Source organism: Ammospiza caudacuta, chromosome 2 (assembly GCF_027887145.1).
Source record: "Ammospiza caudacuta isolate bAmmCau1 chromosome 2, bAmmCau1.pri, whole genome shotgun sequence".
In the NCBI taxonomy this organism is placed as follows: domain Eukaryota; kingdom Metazoa; phylum Chordata; class Aves; order Passeriformes; family Passerellidae; genus Ammospiza; species Ammospiza caudacuta.
In genome coordinates this window covers 94,563,847-94,583,956 of record NC_080594.1, presented here as the reverse complement: position 1 = coordinate 94,583,956, position 20,110 = coordinate 94,563,847, and the positions used below count along the sequence as shown (strand labels likewise).

Sequence of the window (20,110 nt, the reverse complement as noted above, 5' to 3'; positions counted from 1 at the left end):
AACCCAGCAAAGAGTGCTCCTGTCCAAGCCACGGCCTGCCAGTTTGTCTAGGAGTATGCTGTGGGAGACAGTGTCAAAGGCCTTGCTGAAATCCAAGTAAACACCAGCGTGTGCAGCTTGTCCCACACCTCAGAGCCAGACTTCTGTGCACATGAGAGGACAGGTAAGCTCCAGGAGTAGGAACAGCAGAGACCTCAGTAAGTCCAAGGCTTTGTCACAGGACAAGGGTGGTGGTTCCATGGGTCTATGAGCCAATCCATAGGCATGCAGGGTGCTGTGGGCTCAGCTCATTCCTCCTGTGTCCTGGTTCAGGGCAAATTTGGAAGAGAACCCCCAAAGGGCTCCTCTAGGAAAGCAGATTTGATTGGCCCCGCCCCCCAACCATTCCGGGAGAAAATACCTCCTTGGAGAAAAGTGGAAAAAAATGTTTATTAAACAATAAAACCTAAACAATATTAATCAATAAAACTCCTTGTTGCTCCAAAAGAGATGACAAACTGAGAAGTCCCTCCCCAGGCAGCAGCTCAGCTCACTCAGTCTCTGGTCAGTCCCTCAGTGCTGGAAATGCCGCGGCCCAGGCCCGGCCCGGTGGGCCACAGGTGCAGCTGCCGGTGCTCCCCTGGGTGTTCAGTCCAGAGCAGGTTTGAACAGGTCAAAGAAAAGGGAAAGAAAACCACAGTCCAGGGAACTTCTTTGCCTCAGCTAGCTAAGCTAACTAAAAGCAAAGGAGAGCTCTGTCCTGCTGTCTGTTTGCAGACAACACAGTCCAGGAGCAGAAATGTGGAGGAGTGATTGCAGTGTCTGAAAACAAACTGCACGCTTCTTCTCTCCCTCCTTCACTCTCTGGAAAAAGTCTTAAAGGTGTAAAACTTATTATTCAGCATAAACAGAACAAGACAATTGGGGATAAAAGCATCATATAGTCAATGTAGGACACCCTGTCCTTTCAACATGGCCTCAGCTCAGTTACTGTGCAGTAACACAAGGAACCAGTTCAAGATGCTGACCTATCTGAGCAAGCTTTCTTTGCTAACGTAGTTCATGGCTGGCTCAGATGCCCAGTCTGCCTCACTGCAGAGTCCCATGGGTGCAATGCTGACAAGAAAAGGGGTGGGTGGGGATGGGACGAGGAGCAAGGATGGGACTTGGCAGGTTTCACTCATAAGGATCTCCATCCATGGCCTCCACTCTCAGCAGATGATGTGCCAAGAGGCATGCTGGGGGCCACTGTGAATTTAAAAAGACTCCAAACGTGGACACAGTTCTCAGAAATAAACCATTTCTTTTAATTGGCAAGTAGAACACACATTACAGGTCATTAGTATTTTATAAACAATATTAAGTTACAAATACATGTTAAAAATTGCAGTTCATGGCAGCTAAAAGCTTGGAGTCCTAAATGCATCTTTGCAATGCTTCATTACTTCCCTTTCCCCAGTCTGCTGGGTGAAGATGAATAAAAGATCATCTATCATCTACTAGAAGGTGGTCTACTATATATTCAAACAAAACCAAAACTTAATTCCTAAGAATATCACTAACAGAGGCATTCAAAGTACTTTAGCCATCTTAAATCATGTCAGATGCAATGAGGACACGGTTAAGAATTATTCTTTAACACATGAAGCAAAGACAGACATCTTCACATTAAACTGATCCACGCTTTCTGATCCAACTCAGCTTAAAACCTGTACTAGCTTCTACCCCACAGAGGCCTAAAGTCCATCATGCAGGCTTCCAAGCCATCAAAGCTAGATGTTTGTGTATCAGACCCTTACACAGAGAAAAATTATGGTGTACAGCTAAACAGCATACATAAATATGCATTGAATATTCAGAAGATCTTTATTCCTTCTCCTTTTGTTGATATTAGTGAGATACACAGCTCATTCCATTTTTACTATACTCATAGTATTACCAAGTTATCATTATGCATGTTAATATACTAAATATCATTTAACAAGTCTCTTTTAAAAAGTATTTAAAAACATTTTTGGAAAAGTAGAAATCTATTTTCCAGAAAAGCAAGTGGTACTAGGATAGCATGGACTCCAGTGCATAAACATCCTTTCAGAGAAAACCCATCCTGATGACTTTTGTGCCTGGGAATCAGCATGTCTCAGCTGCCAGATTCATATTCTATTTGTCCTTCTCACTGTGCTGATAAAAGGTCATCAAAATCAGCTTACCTTGCCTTTCAGTTGGCAGACTTTCAAAGATTACCATTCACTGGACTGTGTAAGAGACACATAGCTCTGACATGAGTTCAACTCTTTCTTACTCATATTTATGAGAGTCAGTTTTATTACACTGCTGAGATTGCATCTTCAAATCCAAAGTCTGCTGAATGTGCCTGGAGAAATGACTTCGTATCTCAAAAATATCAAGAGTACCATTCAGATTTGAATTTCTATTAAAAACTGTGCACAGTTAGCAAAAATTACACTGCTGTAAAAACAAAAGGCCTGCTCCTTGGCCTGCTCAGAATACACGCTACAATGTAGAGGATTACACCAGAGGGATTTTTCTCTGCTTCTTTTCTAAATGCAGGCATTAAAAGTAAAGTGTTACTAAGCTTTTCCTAAGAGAGCACACAGGGGATATGGCATAATATACATTAATCTGGAACAAAAACCAGTAACAAACGACCTTTCTAGAAAATGCTGCATATTAGCAGCATGCTTGGTTTCCAAAACACAAGGAATTGCATGGGAGTTGTCAAGATGAAGTCCACACACCTTGATCATTGAACTGATCACTAGATTCCAAGAAACCAAAGCAAATTTAAAAATACACATGACAACTGCCTAGAAGGCAGGGTTTTATCATCTGTCAATAACCAGATGAATAAAGTGCATAGCAACTATTATAACAGTTTCTTGAAAAGAGAATACATTTACCAAGTCTCAAAGTTTGTAAGCTTGACACTTATCCATACACTTTGCTACATGTGTGGCTTCCCTTTTGTTTTGCTATTTAGCATCACTAATCAACCCTTCAGCACTGTCCTGCGATTTCCTTTGCACTTCATATGGAATGTGCTGAGATCTCTGACTGCTGCCTGATGTATGTCTGGAAGCTCTTGTCACCAATGGGATGTTCTCTAAAAGAAAAGAAAAAAACAGTTTTACACATAGAGCCATCTGTCAGGACATTAAAATGTCAGAACAGAAGGTGGAACACACAAGAACTTCTTCCCTAAATTTGATTTTCAGAGTTGCAATTGTAATGTTAACACTGCATTTTACTTGAGCTAGAACTGACTGAATTGATCCTCTCTTTTGCCAGCCATATGCAGAAAGCTGTATGTGTACACAAAATACAGTCATGTGGCTGTGTCAATTACTCTTTCCATTTTTAAACCAACACTCCAAGATAAGCTGGTAAACACATCTATCTTCTGCTATTAACTACTGCTCAGCTCACCAGCATGGGCTCAAAATTTAAAACCAACAGTATAACAAACCCACATTTAGATTTTATGAATGAAACTGCATTAAAAACAAGCATTAAAAAATGCACTTCAGTGCTTTAAAATATTGTGAAATAAATACTAAGTCACAGTGCTATTCTGTATGTATTTGCAGGACCTTTTTTGGACAAAATACAGTGAAACCCAGAACATAAGCAAGGGAAATACCATCTTCCAGAACTGTTCCCGTTTGTACAACCCATTGCACTTACTGGCTTCCATACTTTGTCTTCTTAAATTTATCCCTCTTATATTGAGCGTGCTCCTGCTCTAAATTTCCAACACCTTCAATAATCAGCTTTAGTGTTTTATATGTCTCCTTAGGGTCATCAATTATGAATGTAGAATACTCTTCCTCTTCAGGTCCATCATACACAGATTTGCTCCCACAGGCCTCTGGAGAAAAAAAAAATGAAGTACAGGAATAGATATGAGGCAAGAGGGAAAAAAGCAAGACAAGCAGACTAAAAATATTCAGTCTGGGCTTCATATAGTTTCTTGGTTTGCTTCTGTAGGGCCACCACACAACTGTGGGTGACATCAACAGCAGAAGTTTTGCTGGGCTGCTGGGAGGCACAGAGGGTGTCCCATGCTCGTTCCCTCCTCCTCATCTTGTACAGAAAGGGCAGCAAGCCTGGCAGCTGCTCCTGGCTTGGTGAGAAGCTGTCCTTTGCTGCAAGGCAAGGCTTTAATCTCAATTGCCACTATCTGCACCCCATGCACACATTTGGAAACTCACACAGGCCTGCCTCTGCCACTGTGCTGCCTGCTTTGTCTGCACAAAGTCAAGTATTCACTTGTGGGGACAAGTTCCACCGCCAGGCAGCAACTACAGGCTGAATTTGAAAACAGTACAGGCTGAAGTGGTTGTGTTTTACCACATTACCCCTAAAAGATTCATACAATAAGCATAAGCAGAATATGCCATAACTACTGCCTGGCTGCCTGCTTTATGACATATCCAAAGGGGCAAGTTATCCTTCTATTCCTTCTGATCTTAGCAGGGAGCCCTCCTGAATAGGAGATCTGGACATTGACTACACATGAACATCCACAACATAGTTCCCATGTGATCTACTCCTGCACTGTAGTGGGGAGAGAAGGGGAGAGAAGGGGAAAGAGTATTTTACTTTGTCTCTCCTTCTAGCTTTACTGCTGTCCCAGTCTCAGCTTTCAAATTCCCTTCCCCTTGCTGCACTGTCTGTGCCAGAGCTGCGTCCTTTTACCCGGCACTGACACTTGATGCTGGCTCTGGCAGCGAGGATTTGGAACAGGGGAAAGCTGGGCGCCAGTTCAGACAGCTCGGAAGTGGTGAGGATCTTGAGTTTGCAATTGCACAGCAGCCAGGAACAGATTAAAGTGCTTTCCAGTCTGTGTGTTTGACACCACTGGCTTATCTCACATTATAAAATAAAGTCCTATTTAAAGATCAGTGCCATAGTGAAGGCTTCCCCGCCACTCCCTGTGCTAAACTGAGATTTCAAGTCTGGCACTGGGTACACCGGATACTTCTCTTGGCATGCCTACTAGTACCAACTTCCTCTGCTGTCTCTTCTTTCTTTTATCCTTTCCATCACATCTCTGCTTCCCTCAGCTCCTGAAAGCTTCCCAGCCAAAATTCCACTTTTTAACATTTCACCGGCATCCACAGGTCATCCTCGATGGGTAATTCTGACAGAGCCTTTCCAAAGAAACCGTTTGTATCCAGCCTGTTCTTAGGCTCTGAATCAGGGAATGTGTGTGCACATGACTTCTGGTAACACAAAACCATATTCCACTGAAACCTCAACTTTGCTGGTGCAAGCTCTTGTCAGGATCAGTAAACCTCTGGCTCAGTGCTGGCTCTGATTTGTCAATTCAGAGCCTCCAAGCAACGCCCTGTGCCTATGCTATTTTAGGATGATGTGGTTAAGACCGTATTTCAAACAACTGTTCGTACGCAAAGAACTTTTTACAGACCATGAGACTGCACCAAAAATAATACACACAACTGCCTCAAGACTGCAGAAGGGGAAACAAGTGGAATAAAGGCCACTGTGTTCTAGGAAGTGATTTGTAAGGCTGGTTGAGCCAGAACATCCAACTTCTCACAAGCATTTTTGCCTTGGTAAGTGAATTGGAGATGTAATGATCTTTAATCCTCACCTTGCATTTTTTCCAATTTTGGCATATACAGGTTGAAAAGAGAGTAGATGCGCTCAGTTTCTCGATCTCCATCTATATCCAGTTGTATATTTGCTGGCAGGCCTCTGTAAGGCATCAGAAGAGAGGTAAAAGTTATTTGCTAAACAGTGCATTATGGCACATAAAGCACTTAACAAGGAAAACAAAGTAAATGTGAGTTCTCATGAAAGCCAAAAGAATGTGTGTGACAGAGTTCAAAACCTTCAATTTTTTCCCCAAAGAAGAAAAGTTCAAACTCATTTAAGCCTCTATTTATCCAGCATCTTTTCACTGACTTGAAAGAGAAGACTGTATCAGTATCCAGCCATTATGGTGAATTAGACAGCTACAACCAGATGGAGGAGCCAAAGTACTGAACTTCCAACTACCCAGGTCTTGTCTCTTAGACTAACTACCACTACAGTCTTGTAACTTCTCTCAGTTTAGATGAAAATTGCTTCCTACAAACCAGACAGTACATCTTTGTTTAAGAGAGAGTGTGAGCAGAACTCTGAAAAGATCAATCTAGAATTACATCTATCAGTAGATAGGAATTTACAGGAATTTACAAACAGGATATTGAAGGGATTTTGGACATTTTTATTAATGACAGACAATCAAAACCAAAGTATTTTTAATCCCACAGTCACCTCCTATCATCATCTCTAACTCTTAGAAGTCAACATTTCAATCCAGACATGCAGAATCAGGAATACCAACAGATGGCCTTTGAACACCTGTACCCCTGGCTAATCTTGGTTAGCTGTGCCCTTGCAAGTCAACCTGCAGAGACACACATACCCATGGCAGTAGCCATGGCACACGAAACCCTTACCCTGTGCAGGGTGTGCAGCCAGGGGTGTTGTCTGCAGTAGCTTTACAGCAGAGCCAGTGGCCATTGAGATAGGCTGAGGGATGGTAGACCGTCAGGCGCTTCTTGTTGCACTGGCTAACTTTGGTGAGGATATCAATCCAGTCCTTGGCCTCCACACAATTATTTGCTTGGATATACAGGACTCTCCTTTCAGGCTGGATCACCTGGAACATCTGCAAATAAACCACAGAATAAAGCACTAGAATGAGTCAGTGAACCTAGGACTAGAATCAGAGTGAAGATTTATTGCAGGAAAAACACAGCATATTAAAAGAATGGACCAATAAATACATTTCAACACAAATACAACCAAGCAGCAAATGTGCCCTTAAAAGAACAAGACCTTTCACCTGGTACAAGGAATAAGATACCATTCCTGTAGGAGATGATTTACAAATAGCTAATATCAACTTGCTGCTTGGGTCTCAACAAGACTTGCTGTCAGCCTCAGGGAAGCAATTTTAGTAATGCTGCAACTCCAAGTTTTGGAAGACTGACAGAGGAACCCAGTGCTGGCCTGAAAGGAAACACTCATCAGCAGGAGGCAGAAAAGAGAAAAATTAGAGTCTGGATCCAGCCTTAGTGACAGCTTTGCCTTAGTACTGCCATTTCTCCAGTCCTTCTAGTACTTGTTTCAGCATGACCATTGTCTTTTAGTAACTTCCATGCTTCTGCACCCAACTGTAGCTGCTATTAAAAGATCACAGAAATACTGTTTCTCTTTGATTGACATCAGGTGGTTTAAATAATGACACGTTAATTCTGTTACAGCTTGACCACCGAAAATCTTAACTACAGCTCTCCTGCCTGTTCAAAACAGCTTGCAACCTAGAAGGGTATTCCTCCTCTTGAAGAAGGAACATTTAGATGCACAGCCTTCATGCTTGATTATACTGATCTCACACTGAAGATTACTAAGCTCAAGTTAGTGATCCTGGCTGCAAATTTTGGAAAGGTAAATTTCCTTCATTTCCTCTAGCTTCTGCAAATACTTAGTTTTAACGCATTTTCTTCTCTCTTTCAGGTATGCCTAAATTATCTTTCTCCCCTTTACTTCTTCACTTGATTATTCAAATCATTAGACGTTACATTGCCATATGGAATACAATTTTATAAACAGCTGGTTTCATTGTGCTGTTTTAAAAAGAAAACCAGAGAGGTCCACACCCACACAAAAAAACCCCAAAAAACCAACAAAAACCATATAAACAAACTAAACAATAAGAACAAACCAGACTCAACAGAATTGAAATTTGCCTTTGTTTGTTACATAGACCTGAAATACTGGCTTGAATTCTGCACCAAGCTGGTTGGGAGAATGTTGCAGATTGGTACCAAGTACAGTCCTTTCTTCCCTTGTGACACTTTTAAATGTGCATCATGCCAAATAGCAAAGGGAAAACTCAAACAATCATTTCCCTGGATTTAGCAGGGAAGCACTACTGGTATCAGACAATTGATCTGATATTGGTCCCTAATGGCATCAGACCATTATTAGAAAGGCACAATGCACCATGGCAGTGTAGGAGCTGCTTGGTGTGATCAGTCCAACAGTGCCAACTACACACCAGAGTCCTTTCAATAAAACTCTTCAGGGCATAACTGGCAATTTGAGTTTGGGATGGAAGAAAGAAAAAGGAAGACAGGAGCATGCAGTTCAACTCTCTATTAACACAGAGCTACAAGGAAAAGAAATTTAATGTCCTGCTGGGCTAAATGGAGCCTCCTGCACTGCAGCAAGGAACAGATTTAAGGAATATGGCCTTGTGTAAGAGGATACCAACCAAAGTGATCCAATATATGGCAACAGTTAATGAGGAGCCCACAACTAAGCCAAGAATTTCAAGTGGCTGCAGGACCTTTACACTACCAAAACCACCAGTTGTCTCTCAAACAACACAGAAGACCCAAAGTACTTAAAGCCACCCTCAGATGCCCCAGACTGTGCTTAAGAACAACATAGGCAACTGGCCTTACTGCCAGACAGGCAGGTTTAACATGAGAGACAAAGACACACTTGGTGCAATTCAGAGTACAGATACACTGAGAGTATTTATACAAAATGTGAATTTTTATCACACAGGCACCCACAAGGGAATATCCATTGCAAATACATCTGCTGTGGTGTTCTGAGAATTCTGATCTTGCTGCAGTAATCTATTTATGTATGGCAAGAAAAACAGGAATATATTAGTACAAGAAGGTGGTAACATTATTTGCTACTGTTAATGGAAAGACTGAACCTTATTTTCTGGAATGGATATAGTCACCTTGATTTCCCAGGTAATACTGAATTTAAGCAACTAAAATAGCACAGGGTTTTTGATGTTAACAATAAAGGTATATTTTTCCAATAATAAATCTTCACAATGCAGACATATTTTGGATGCTCAGTCTAGCTCAGTACACTCAGCATAAGTTACAGAATTATAGCTCGCTCCTCTCTACAGACAGTGAGTTTTATCTCAACTGTGTGGCTGCTTTCAGTTCAATCATGTTAGTTTGCAGAGTGTAGTTCATCACATGTTATAGCTGCCTTCTGATAGCCTAAATTATTTTTGCAGATTGGTTGGTTTTTGCCTGTGTAGTAGAGTTATAAACACTAGAGCAAACTACAGTACAACTGAGATGTGTTCTAGAAGCAGGTGGAACAGAAACTTACTCCACATTTTAACAGAGAGAGAGATATTACCAAAATCATATCTAAAACTGGGAAATACTGAAGAGCCTAGAATTGTATTTCACTTTTAACAAAGAGCTGTTTGAGGAACCTAATATCTAGGGCAGGATTGAGCACTGCCCTGCATGGTGCTCACAAGCAGTGTAGATGGCAGGAAGGACTTAAAGGCAGAAAAAGATAAAAGTCACAACCATTTATATGTATAAGTAAGTCTGTGGTAGGTGCATGTTTGGAACTAGAAAAAAACCCCTGAGCTGTTTTTTTGTTTAATTTTAAATACAATTTTTTAAGGCCTGGACTCAGCTTTACAGGCAGAGGTGTACGAAAAAGGCTCCCAACATCACCCAAACTGATCAAGTCTGTTCTTACACAATACAGAAGTTGGCAGTGGTGTTCCATGCATGAGAAATACAGCTGTATTTTATTCCCTAATGTGGCAACCAAAATGGTAAACCATACCAGCACAGCACAGATATTTTGGTACATAACCTAACCCAAATTAAATACAAATATACAAATCCATGAACCAATAAAGAAACCTAATAGCTAATAAAGAAGTAGTGATCCTTCACAGTTACAAGCAGCAAGCTCCTGCTCACCAGAGAGGCCTGGCAGAAAGGCCAGGGGCTCGATCATCTTACCTGTGTGTGACCTTACAGAGCTGGCAGCTGACCAGCAGCACTCAGTACTGTGTGTGCTGCAGATCATGAAACCCAGAGACTGCTGACTGGGCTGTTAAGAATCTGAATGGGCTGTACTTTTGGAAACTCCTGCTACTATATACAGAACAAGCAGCTGTGGTTGTACATCTTTCAAGAGAAACCCAATCCAGGTTACAGAAGGGAAAAAGGCGATTAGGCTGCTGGATCTGGAGCAGCCTAACAAATACATTAATGAAGATGACCTACTTACATTTTTCATTTTAAAGGATTCCTCCTCTAGTCTTTCCACTGCCAGAATGTTTTCAATTGGAATGCTACACAGAGGGTGATCACCTGCAGAACACAGACACACAGATAATGAGCCACTTACTCACAACTCATCTTCACCTTTTGCCCTTTTTCCAAGGGCTAATTCAGTTTCTTTCAGTTTCTTTGAAGATCATTTTGACTGCTTAAGAAAAGAGGGAAAATCTTTCACTCAGCAGGGATTTGCTAGCATGGTCCCTAAGTATTATCTTAAGCACATTTCTCTTTTCAGCTGCACTACCTTATGCTAGCAAACCTCTTAGAAACTGATTACTGCAGCAGGACACGGTATATTTACTGCAAAGGTGACAATGAAATAAATCATTCCTGTCAGGTGAACTCAACTAGTGGTGATGCAAGATCTCAAAGCTGAGCGTGAAATAATGACTGGCATGATCTGAACACACTTCCTTATCTTTCTTCCTCCCTATGTACTTACATGATGGAAGGAAGTGGTATTTGTTGTGTACTACTGAACAGACAGGAACAATTTGCAAAAAAGTAAAATCCTTGCTATTAGGCAACATTAAGTGAACACATTTTTTTGAAGTTCAAAGATTGCAGGTGAATTCCTGTCTACTGTATCCAGTTGTGCCAACACTATACAGAATTTATGAGCACATGCTGAGATGCATCTGAGAACGTCCAATACAAACCCAAATTCCAGCTTGAGGTTTGTAGGTTTTATATCTTAGGACAATCTAGGTAACTGTGAAACCTACAGATGATGTTACTGACTGATATTAGACAAATATTATCAAATACTTTGCTAACTTACAGGGTATTGCGCTATCCAAGAAGCTTCTCTAACTGTCAATACAGACATTAAAAGAAGAGCAAGAACATACAGGCTGACAGACATGCCTGCACTGTGTCTTCTACAGTTTCACATTTGGATCTCAGTCTTCTACTCCTACACAATCCTTCTGTTTAATCTTTGCTTCAACGTATCAAAACAAGACTGGCAAACCTTTGTTACCTTTGCTTTTCTGATAGGTAAACTCGTGGTTTGTCAGGCGAAACCATCTCTTCTTGAAGTTTTTCATTCCAAATCGTTTTCTTCCTTGTGCTCTCTTGATCATGAACCTAGCAAACAGGGCACCAATTGTTACAATACATGCTTATGTATGGAGATTTATATATAAATGTGTATATACACAGATATGTCATAGCACTTGCAAAGCTTTAGGAGGGGACACAGAGTGTTTTCTAATTATTGAGGTCTTTTCTTGGCAAGGAAAAGTGTCACATTTGGACAGGTTTGGTGCATCTATTAGTTAGGTCTGTCCTTTTTCCAGATCTAAATGAGGGGCAAGACGTGTAACTTGACTTGTAGTTAGTTAACTGAGCTGCAGTTTGTGCCCTTTCTGCAGTTACAAATCCAGCTAAATGGTTTCCTAGTACAGCAGAAAAAAGGCAGAACACTGTTAGTACTGCTCTGCTAAGCTTGACCTGTTGACTCAACAAGCTTCATTTATTTTTTTTAAGCTGTGAGAAAGCTCAAAAAGTTTAGAATATGTTTAATAATTAAAAGGCAGGTGTAAAGCCTCTGGAGCACAAGGACTGTATCCTTACATGCTTTAATCACTCTCAAGCTCTAAAAACAAAATCAGGATGTTCCACAGCCTCATTTGCAATTGCACATAGATACTGCAGTTGAAATGCAATTTCAGTAACAAAGTGATCTCATGGCTGGAAGGTAGAGCACCCCCACCACTTTTTCGGCAGATTAGGGGTGATCATTTACTGAGTTGTCAGTTTTAATTAATTTCAAACTTGAATGAGTTTATTGTGGAATTAGTTTACCAGGAAACTGTGATGCATCCACCACTTTCCTAACCACTAAATCAATCCAAAAGCTTCAATGTGACTTTGGTGACTTCAAACTGCACAGCATCACTTTTGTTAAGATAAAAATGTGTGTCCATATGCAGTAGAGAGTTGATAACAGCTACTCTACGCACTACATTAAATATTGCACCAAATACAGAACTGTATAATGGAGTGGGTAAAAACTACTTACTACAGAGTAGTTTTTGTCAAGTAGGAAGGCACTACACAGCACAAAGAGCACACAGAGAGAACAGCAAATGACCTGGTTTAAGATTTTTATATAGCAGAGCTAAAATGCTTAGAACAGCTAATACTGTTTCTTGCTTCTGGTACCTTCAGTCACAAATAACTACAATGCATCTGACCAAACCACAGGTCTGTTTAAAGCTCAAACAGAGATCCAAGTTCCTTCAGACTTTAACTATTTTGTAACCAGCTGGGCTGGTGCCTGCTGCTCATTCCAAGCTGTGTGGGCAAAAGCTGACAAAGACTGTCTACAGCAGCAGATTTTTTTTTTAACTGGTTATAGTTACACATCTCTCATTCTTAAAATGGTCAGACAGTTCTGTCTTGGTCCTTATTCTTGGAATACTTGAGAAATATTTAATAACACCACGTGAGTCAGGTTGTCACCAGGCCCACTGGCAGTAGCCCTCAGATTCCAGGTTAACACAAATTTCAAAGGAAGAACTGACACTCTTGGGCAGGACAACATGCTCTTCAAGTTAGTTTCGAATCTTTCTCATGCCAACAATTAAAAAAGCTGACTTAAAATTGCAAACTCCTACAGAGCCTCCCTTCTTTGAAAAAGGCAAACTCCATAGGGCAGAGCTAAGAGCACATTTCTAATTAAATTCTTCATAGGTGACATAGCCAAGAGAAAAATGTGCTTTTATTTTCCAGAGATAGGTGACTAGCATTCAAAGTCACAGAAGTGATACAGTCAACTTCTTTGTTTCTAGCAATTGCAGAAGATATGAGAAATCAGAGCAATTAGAAGCACAAAGGAGAAAAAGTCCAAGATAAAATCCATTTCAGTACAAGGTGGTTGGAGAAACTGTTTCTTCTCATGCTTATGGTAGACCTGAATCTAGATCCACCTTAGCTTTGCTTGGAAGTACTGACATGCCCTTTTCACCACCAACAAAAAAAAAAATTAGTTCTCCTTTTCATTCTCTTCCTTTTCGAAAGAACCAGGCAGGCAGCTGTTGAGCAGTGATGGCATGATTGATGACAGCATACCCAAGTGCCAATGACTAATCTTTTCATCCAAAAGTACTTATGCTCTAGCTTTCCATTTGATACTCTTAACAGAGGTAAAGATAGATTAAAAGCACAAAAGCAAGCAAACATATTGCAAAGGCAAATAGAAACCTCACTAAACAGCCATTCAGTCTGGAGAAGAATCAAATCAAAGGCTGTGAGAAGTCCCACAACAAAACACAGCAATAATGCAAAAAAGAAAATAAGACTGCTGAAGGCCACTTCTTAACCTTGGGAATAATTTACATGAATAGTAATTAAGAAGTGCCTAGAAAATGCATGGTCTTTTCATCATTCCCAGTAAGTTCTTCAGGATCCATACAGTGCTTCTTGGTGCCCTGCCTATAGATAGAAATCCTTTATTCTCTATTTACAGCAGGTTTTTGTTTTAAGGAAAATAAAATAAAAGGTCAACATCAATAAATGGGTAACTAAAAGTTCTGTGCTGGGTTTACACAGGCATTTCAGGATGGTTAAACAGGGTACTTCCTCCCCAAAGTTAAGTCAGACAAATCTACTGCTGCAAAGGACATGCTGTCAGCCAGTAGCTACAGCAAAGCAGCAACTGCCTCTACCATCTTACCTGCATGAACTATTACCATCAACTTTCTTTACTGTTAGTTTAAGAGTCCTTACAACAGCAGCCACAGGCCGAGCAAGAAAAGACAGAAAAAAATCAGACAGGAGCAAAAGAAAGACAGAGGCAGAAAAAAAAATGTTTTACAGTTAGAGGGTAAATGTTACAAATTATAAATTTATTTTGAAAACCAAAAGGATGATAAATGTACAGAATTAAATTAGACAAAATTGCTTCTAAGGACAGAGGTTTATCAGAGAAGTGAACTGTCAAGGTTAAACAGAAGGGGTAGTCATGTTTTCACTGAAAATGTAGGTTTTGTATTACTTAAAACAACGATGAGGGCTTACTTTCAAACAGTATTTGAGCTTACTGAGCTCTGATAAATTTGGATTTTTTCCTTTCTTCCTCCCAGCTCAAAGAAGCTATTTCTAGTATGCACTTAGATGATCTTAACAACCCAATTTTGTAACAAAAAATGCAACAATTGGTATCTGAAACTAAGACAGCATATGCAACATACTTCCCAAAAAAGGAAAGGTACTGAAACTATAAACTGTTCCAAGTGCATGTCAAATTTTCCTTGAAATGCCCATGATAATAGTTAGCATATGTATCTCATAGGGCAGCAAAAGCAAGTTCTGTTTGCAGGCTTTGCTCTCTTTAAGTTATTCAGTATCTCTCTTCACAGTCTTCCACTGTCTTCACAGTGAAATTTTACAGCTTTTATTCACTATAATTCAGGAGGAAGATCCCAGCTTGATTTTAATACAATGCTGAGTTTATTTTGCCTTAGCTAAACTATTTAAGTTCTACAGGCTTCTCTTTCCTCCACTTATTTCAAAACACATTTATATTAAGATCTTTAAACCAAATGAAAATATGTTCAAATCAGCTATAGCAACCACAGAGAGCAGAAATTGCAACACAAGAATTCTCCTACATCCCTCTCTGATTGCATGAATGGAATAGGGGTGGCAGAAAAAGAGATGGCTGCCTTAAAATGGCAGTAAGCACACGAGTGGATGGTTTTGTTGCACATGCATGCTTACCCTTCTTTAAGCAATATAGGCTGCTCTATACTCTTGTGATCTCTTCTTCCTGAAGATGAAATCAGATCTAGAAACTAAAGGTGAAAAAAAGCAGATGTAAAAATGGCAAGAACACACTACCCAAATGAAAACCTTTCAGCATTTGCACAGCACAGAGCTATGAGAGTATTTGTAAAAGAAGTTAAACAGAAGGTAATGTCAGAAGCTTGAGGAATTTGGGAGGTTTCCTGGGTTGTAACCTAAAAATAGCACAAATGCTCTTAAGCAGTAGAACTGCAGATGCCCAATACTTCTTGTGCTTCTCCTTTGTTACATGGATCTTTCACTTCCTTTTGGACTAAGCAATTTTCATCACAGATCTGCAGCACTCTATAAAGTACACACATCTCAAAAGCTCTCAGCAGCACCCTGTTAATCCAATCTATTTATTAACTAGAAATAGATGCAAAGAAATTTTACTACTGACATGTGTATAATTTGAAAAAAGTTTCTTCAATATTAGTTATCAGGAGTCTGCTTTTCTCAACACACTTCCTGGTCTGCCAACAGTATGTATTGCTTTCTAGGATTCAACTTCAACAGCACAGCAGGATTTTTAGAACCTTCACATGTATTACTTACATTTTTTACTGCATCTGCATATTTCTGTTCATTGAAATAGTCATAAAATGTAGCCATGTAAGATTCCTTGAAATTGGCCTGAAATACAAAGCCAAAACCATGCATATCACCATACAGTTTATACAGCAAATATTATTGTTAATAGCAGCAGGTCAGGAGGAAAACCACTGCAGACAGATCGTTTTTTTTTTCTGGCCAGAAGTAAAATAAGGAAAGTAGTACTTTCATGTTATACAGCACACATTCAGTAGTACCAAACTTTTATTTCAGAGAGGCAGGAGAATGCATTTCATATGTTCAGTTACTACAGTTAATAATGCATTCTTCAAATGCTTCAAAATTCTGCTTTGGCTTCATTTTTTCCTCCTGACAATAAGGATAAGAAAAGTAATTCTGCTGTCTTGAAGGACTCACAGCTGAGGTACACAGTCATCCACAGTCACCTGTGTGAATCCTAACAAGACCCCAACCACCACAAATTACCATCAGCTATAGCAGTGTGGTGCCTTAGGTACAGTTATTTCAATCAAACATCCAGAGTATGGGTATCTAGCTCTAATCTCACTACTGACAGAAAACTGCACTGCTATGAAAAGGAAAGTATAGCCCTTTCCCTTACTGAGTGATTTTTCTCAGTTGAGTTTTAAAATGCTGAAACAATCTATTGAGCCCTATAGAGCTGCTGATCATGTATCACAGATAAGTAGAGAACTTCACAAGTTCTCCTGATTGTTATCATTCTTCCAAAGGAAGGAATGAAGAGCTCTGAAACAGACTTCTAGATTGGTAACACAATTTTGCTTTACTGAAATCTAATTCAGATTAAGATAGATTTAGTTTTCCTCTAAACATGAGAGGCTTATAATCAAAGCAATCATAACCAGTTTTGCATGAGCCTAGTGCAACTCAAGCATTTTAAAGGCTTAATTACAATTAATGATAAAAGATTTAAAAAATCACTTTCCTAAATGAAGTCATTAAATGAAAATAGCATACTTACAGATTTAGATTTTGATAAGCTGCCTAGTGTTTGAATGGTTTTAGAGATAAGGGTCAAAGTTCGAGAAGTCTGAGGATCCTAGGAAGAAGAACAATATTACATGGACTAGCTATATAAAATAATGAATAGAGGAAGGTAAACTATATTTCTTCTTTCTTATTTCACTTGCAGAAGAGTAACAAAAAATTAGAAAATACCTCAAGTAAAACACTGCAGGAAAAAACTGCTTTTATATTAAAAAGGTTTTTGGCTCATAAGCCATCATGCTCCATAGCTTCAGAGATCCAAAGGCAATCACTTACAAAACAAAAACAAGGCTGTCCACATCCTCCCCACTCCCAATAAGAACAACTACTAGAAGCCTGACATATATTGTTTAACATCCAAAATATTTCCAACACTTCTGCCAATCAATCCAGCATTAATATGATGTAGCAAGAATGAAGCAACGATCCTTTTTCCACAGTAGCTTAGACCATCTACCTTGTTTGTCCTTAAATTTCATTCTTCTTCCAACATCTCCCAAGTTCTTCACATGCAAAGTCATTCAACATATGCTTCATATCCAAGACAGATATAACAGATATTTGAACTAACAAAGGTACTTTTCCTGAAGGCTATTACAAGAATTGAAGAAAGACTCTTCTGGTGACAGAACCATAAGCACAGCTAGAAAAAAAACTGATACAGCACTTACTGGATGGTGTGGTGTAAGCTGAAAGAGGTTTGGAGAAAGAATGGCAGGAGCAAAGAACCTCAGGAAAATAAAGCTGCTGACAGCTGTGTACCTTACATCTAGGTCACCTATTAAAAAGAAAAAAATACCTCTACTCAGCATTTCAATAATCTTTCCTGAAAAGCCTCATGAAATTATCAGAGCCTTGAGAGAGCTAACTCCAGCATGTGCTGGATAATGTATGTATTTGTGAGTTACAGGATTAACTGATAACAGAGGATTTGGAGCCAGAGATGAGCTAGCCTAATGTAAGGAAATGTCAATGAGAGCCTCTTTAAAAAATAACCAGGTTCATAACATAAGCTGCAAGAACACCATTCACTTTTCCACCACACAGGGAATTTCACAGACATCTGCTATTCCATATATGCACTGAATTATGATGAATAATTTACACAGTTTATGAAATGTTCAGCACAGAGGCCAAGTCTCAGTTACCTACTTATATAGCCCTGAGCACAAGTGTTGTATAGACTCCTAATGTATCTATTCCAGTTGGTAGTTACAAAAAATACATTTTATGTATTTATTTAAACAAAGAGTACGACAGCACAGTCTGTGGTTTTCCACTTGAGCTTGCCTACTCCAAAGTGACTATTTAAAAGCTGAACTCATATTACTCTCTCTAAAACTTCTCTACTGTAATCTGCTTCCCTTCATGAAAATACATAGCTTGGTTGTTTTGCTTAATTCTGGTTTTACATTGCCCACTGACTCTCACAGAGTCACAACAGCTAAGAGGACTGGAAAGAGCTGTTTCTTGACAGCCAGAAAACCTTTGCAGCACATGGGCTCCTAGAGCAGTGAGCTTGCAGTAACTCCAATTTATAGACTGGCTTTTATTACAGATTGACATACAAGCAGAAAATAATTCCACTGCATGAAATCTGCTGAATGAGCCATTACAAAATCATGAATATTCGAAAATTGAGTATGCTTTGCAAATACTGAACCTATAAATGATCATCATAATGATCTTTTTAAATGCTCTTTTCCTTAGAAAGATGTTTAAGAAAAAACTCTAGTCATCATCAAAAATCATGTTCCTTTTTGGAATGAATAAACAATGAGAAAACAGCATTAACATACTGCAAATATTATTTTGGATAAACTGCTGTTCACATACTAAATTCAGCAGGGATTATGCAGACTGCTAGACTACACCTGTATTTAAAAGCTATCAGTTATGTAAAATAAAATTATATCTATAAACCCACCTTGAAAACGTTTGGCAGCTGATTCTCTCAGTGAAAAGAAAATATCACACATCACTGTAGGACAGCTTACACCAGATTTTGTAATTACAGTAAAAATGCGATCAACATACTGCCTCAGATTTTCCTGAAAAAATGCAAAGATTATGACAAAATTAGTATAATTTTCTGCTGTGCAAAGTGGCACTATTCCTGGTTTTATTCATAGTGGCATCATTAAAAGATTCCCACTTTCAACATTATACACTTGAAAAACAAACTCTCACTCAATTATACTGTTTGGGAAATGCACATATTCAAGAAGAAGAGTAAAAATATCATTCCTATTAAACCAAACATTAAATGATGCAGCAGTATGGCAAATCATTCCTTCCTCTAGCACTGTTTACTACATCATCAGCAGAATCATAGAATCATTAAAGCTGGGAAAGATCTCGGATCATTGAGTCCTACAGTTAACTCAGTCCTGCCAAGTCCACCACATCCATAAGCCCCTTGTACATTTCTAGGGAGGCCAATTCCACCACTTCCCTCAGCAGCCTGTTCCAGTGCCCGACCACCTTCAAGAAACTTTTCCCCAATATGCACTTTAAGCCTCCCCTGATACAATCTGAGGTCTCTTCCTCTCATGCTGTCACTTGTTACTCGGGAGAAGAGGCCAACCCACAGCTTGCTACAACCTCCTTTTAGCTGAAGAGAGAGAGGTCTCCCCTGAGCCTCCATTTCTCCAAGTTAGCCACAGGCTAAATTATCCTTGTCCTCAGGGCAGCAGGAGAAGTCATTAACTTTCTACAGGTACTGCATTTATAGCATAATGCAAAGCTGTTGTGAAATAATTATAAGGGTGATGTCAAGAAAGCTTACAGTGTATTCTAATGAATGACAAAATTATTTGCAAGATCAAGCTTCTGAGGACCTCAGTTAAACTTGATGGCATAAATAGAGACTGTCTTCAAAATCTAATGCATACCCTGTTATTTTCCAGGTTTTCACCATCTTTTAATTTCACAGGATCAATTTCACAAGGTTTATGGACCTGGCAGATCTAGAAAAAAAATATATAGTTAACAATTGACATATAAATTTATCCACAAGTACAAAAAGTTTTGTAAAAAGCTTAATCTTTTAGCTTTTGAGATGAGATGTAAAAGGCAAAAGCCAACTTTATAAACAGTATTTTTTTCTTTTAACAGCAAAGGTAAATTATGTGTGATCTTTATTTTTTCCGAAAAAGCAGCATTAATTTTCTACTTTTTCCTTCAACTGAAATGCAGAACTGTTCTTTAGACTTTCTCAAGCAAAGCTGTCCAAGAAAAGTCCTATTTTTTTCCAAAACAGTCAACTTTGAAAATACTTCCATATTCTTTAAAACTTGACATTCTCTGATGAAACATTTAAGACAAGAACAGCTGAAGAAATTGTCAAATCATTTAAAGGAAGTCTGTGGTCTGAAAGTATTGCCCAATTACAGCACTAAAATACCCACACCCACCATTCTGGACTGTAGAGATAATAAACCATTGTTCCAATATGTGCATCACATGCACAGTTATCTAAGAATAACTGCATCCCTTTAAACCCACTGGATGAAATGCATTATTTATAGCTTCACAACAGCTTTCTATTGGATATACTATTTATTAGTTTCTCAGAAACA

General features: G+C 39.2%; 1 protein-coding gene across 2 annotated transcripts in view; it reads right to left on the bottom strand.

Annotated features, from left to right (window-relative positions):
* Positions 1 to 1,262: 1,262 nt before the first annotated feature.
* RASA3 (RAS p21 protein activator 3) overlaps positions 1,263 to 20,110 on the bottom strand; it is a 129,130-nt gene continuing 110,282 nt past the window's right edge. For both annotated transcript variants that reach the window (XM_058821936.1, XM_058821943.1), the window contains exons 13-24: positions 19,424 to 19,498; positions 18,457 to 18,580; positions 17,201 to 17,307; positions 16,504 to 16,581; positions 15,504 to 15,581; positions 14,883 to 14,956; positions 11,137 to 11,243; positions 10,102 to 10,184; positions 6,471 to 6,682; positions 5,618 to 5,721; positions 3,685 to 3,868; positions 1,263 to 3,103 (exon numbers count right to left, since the gene is read on the bottom strand). In XM_058821936.1, the coding sequence (XP_058677919.1) occupies positions 3,028 to 3,103; positions 3,685 to 3,868; positions 5,618 to 5,721; positions 6,471 to 6,682; positions 10,102 to 10,184; positions 11,137 to 11,243; positions 14,883 to 14,956; positions 15,504 to 15,581; positions 16,504 to 16,581; positions 17,201 to 17,307; positions 18,457 to 18,580; positions 19,424 to 19,498 (1,302 nt within the window). In that variant the 3' untranslated portion in view covers positions 1,263 to 3,027. The remainder of the gene's footprint in view (positions 3,104 to 3,684; positions 3,869 to 5,617; positions 5,722 to 6,470; positions 6,683 to 10,101; positions 10,185 to 11,136; positions 11,244 to 14,882; positions 14,957 to 15,503; positions 15,582 to 16,503; positions 16,582 to 17,200; positions 17,308 to 18,456; positions 18,581 to 19,423; positions 19,499 to 20,110) is intronic.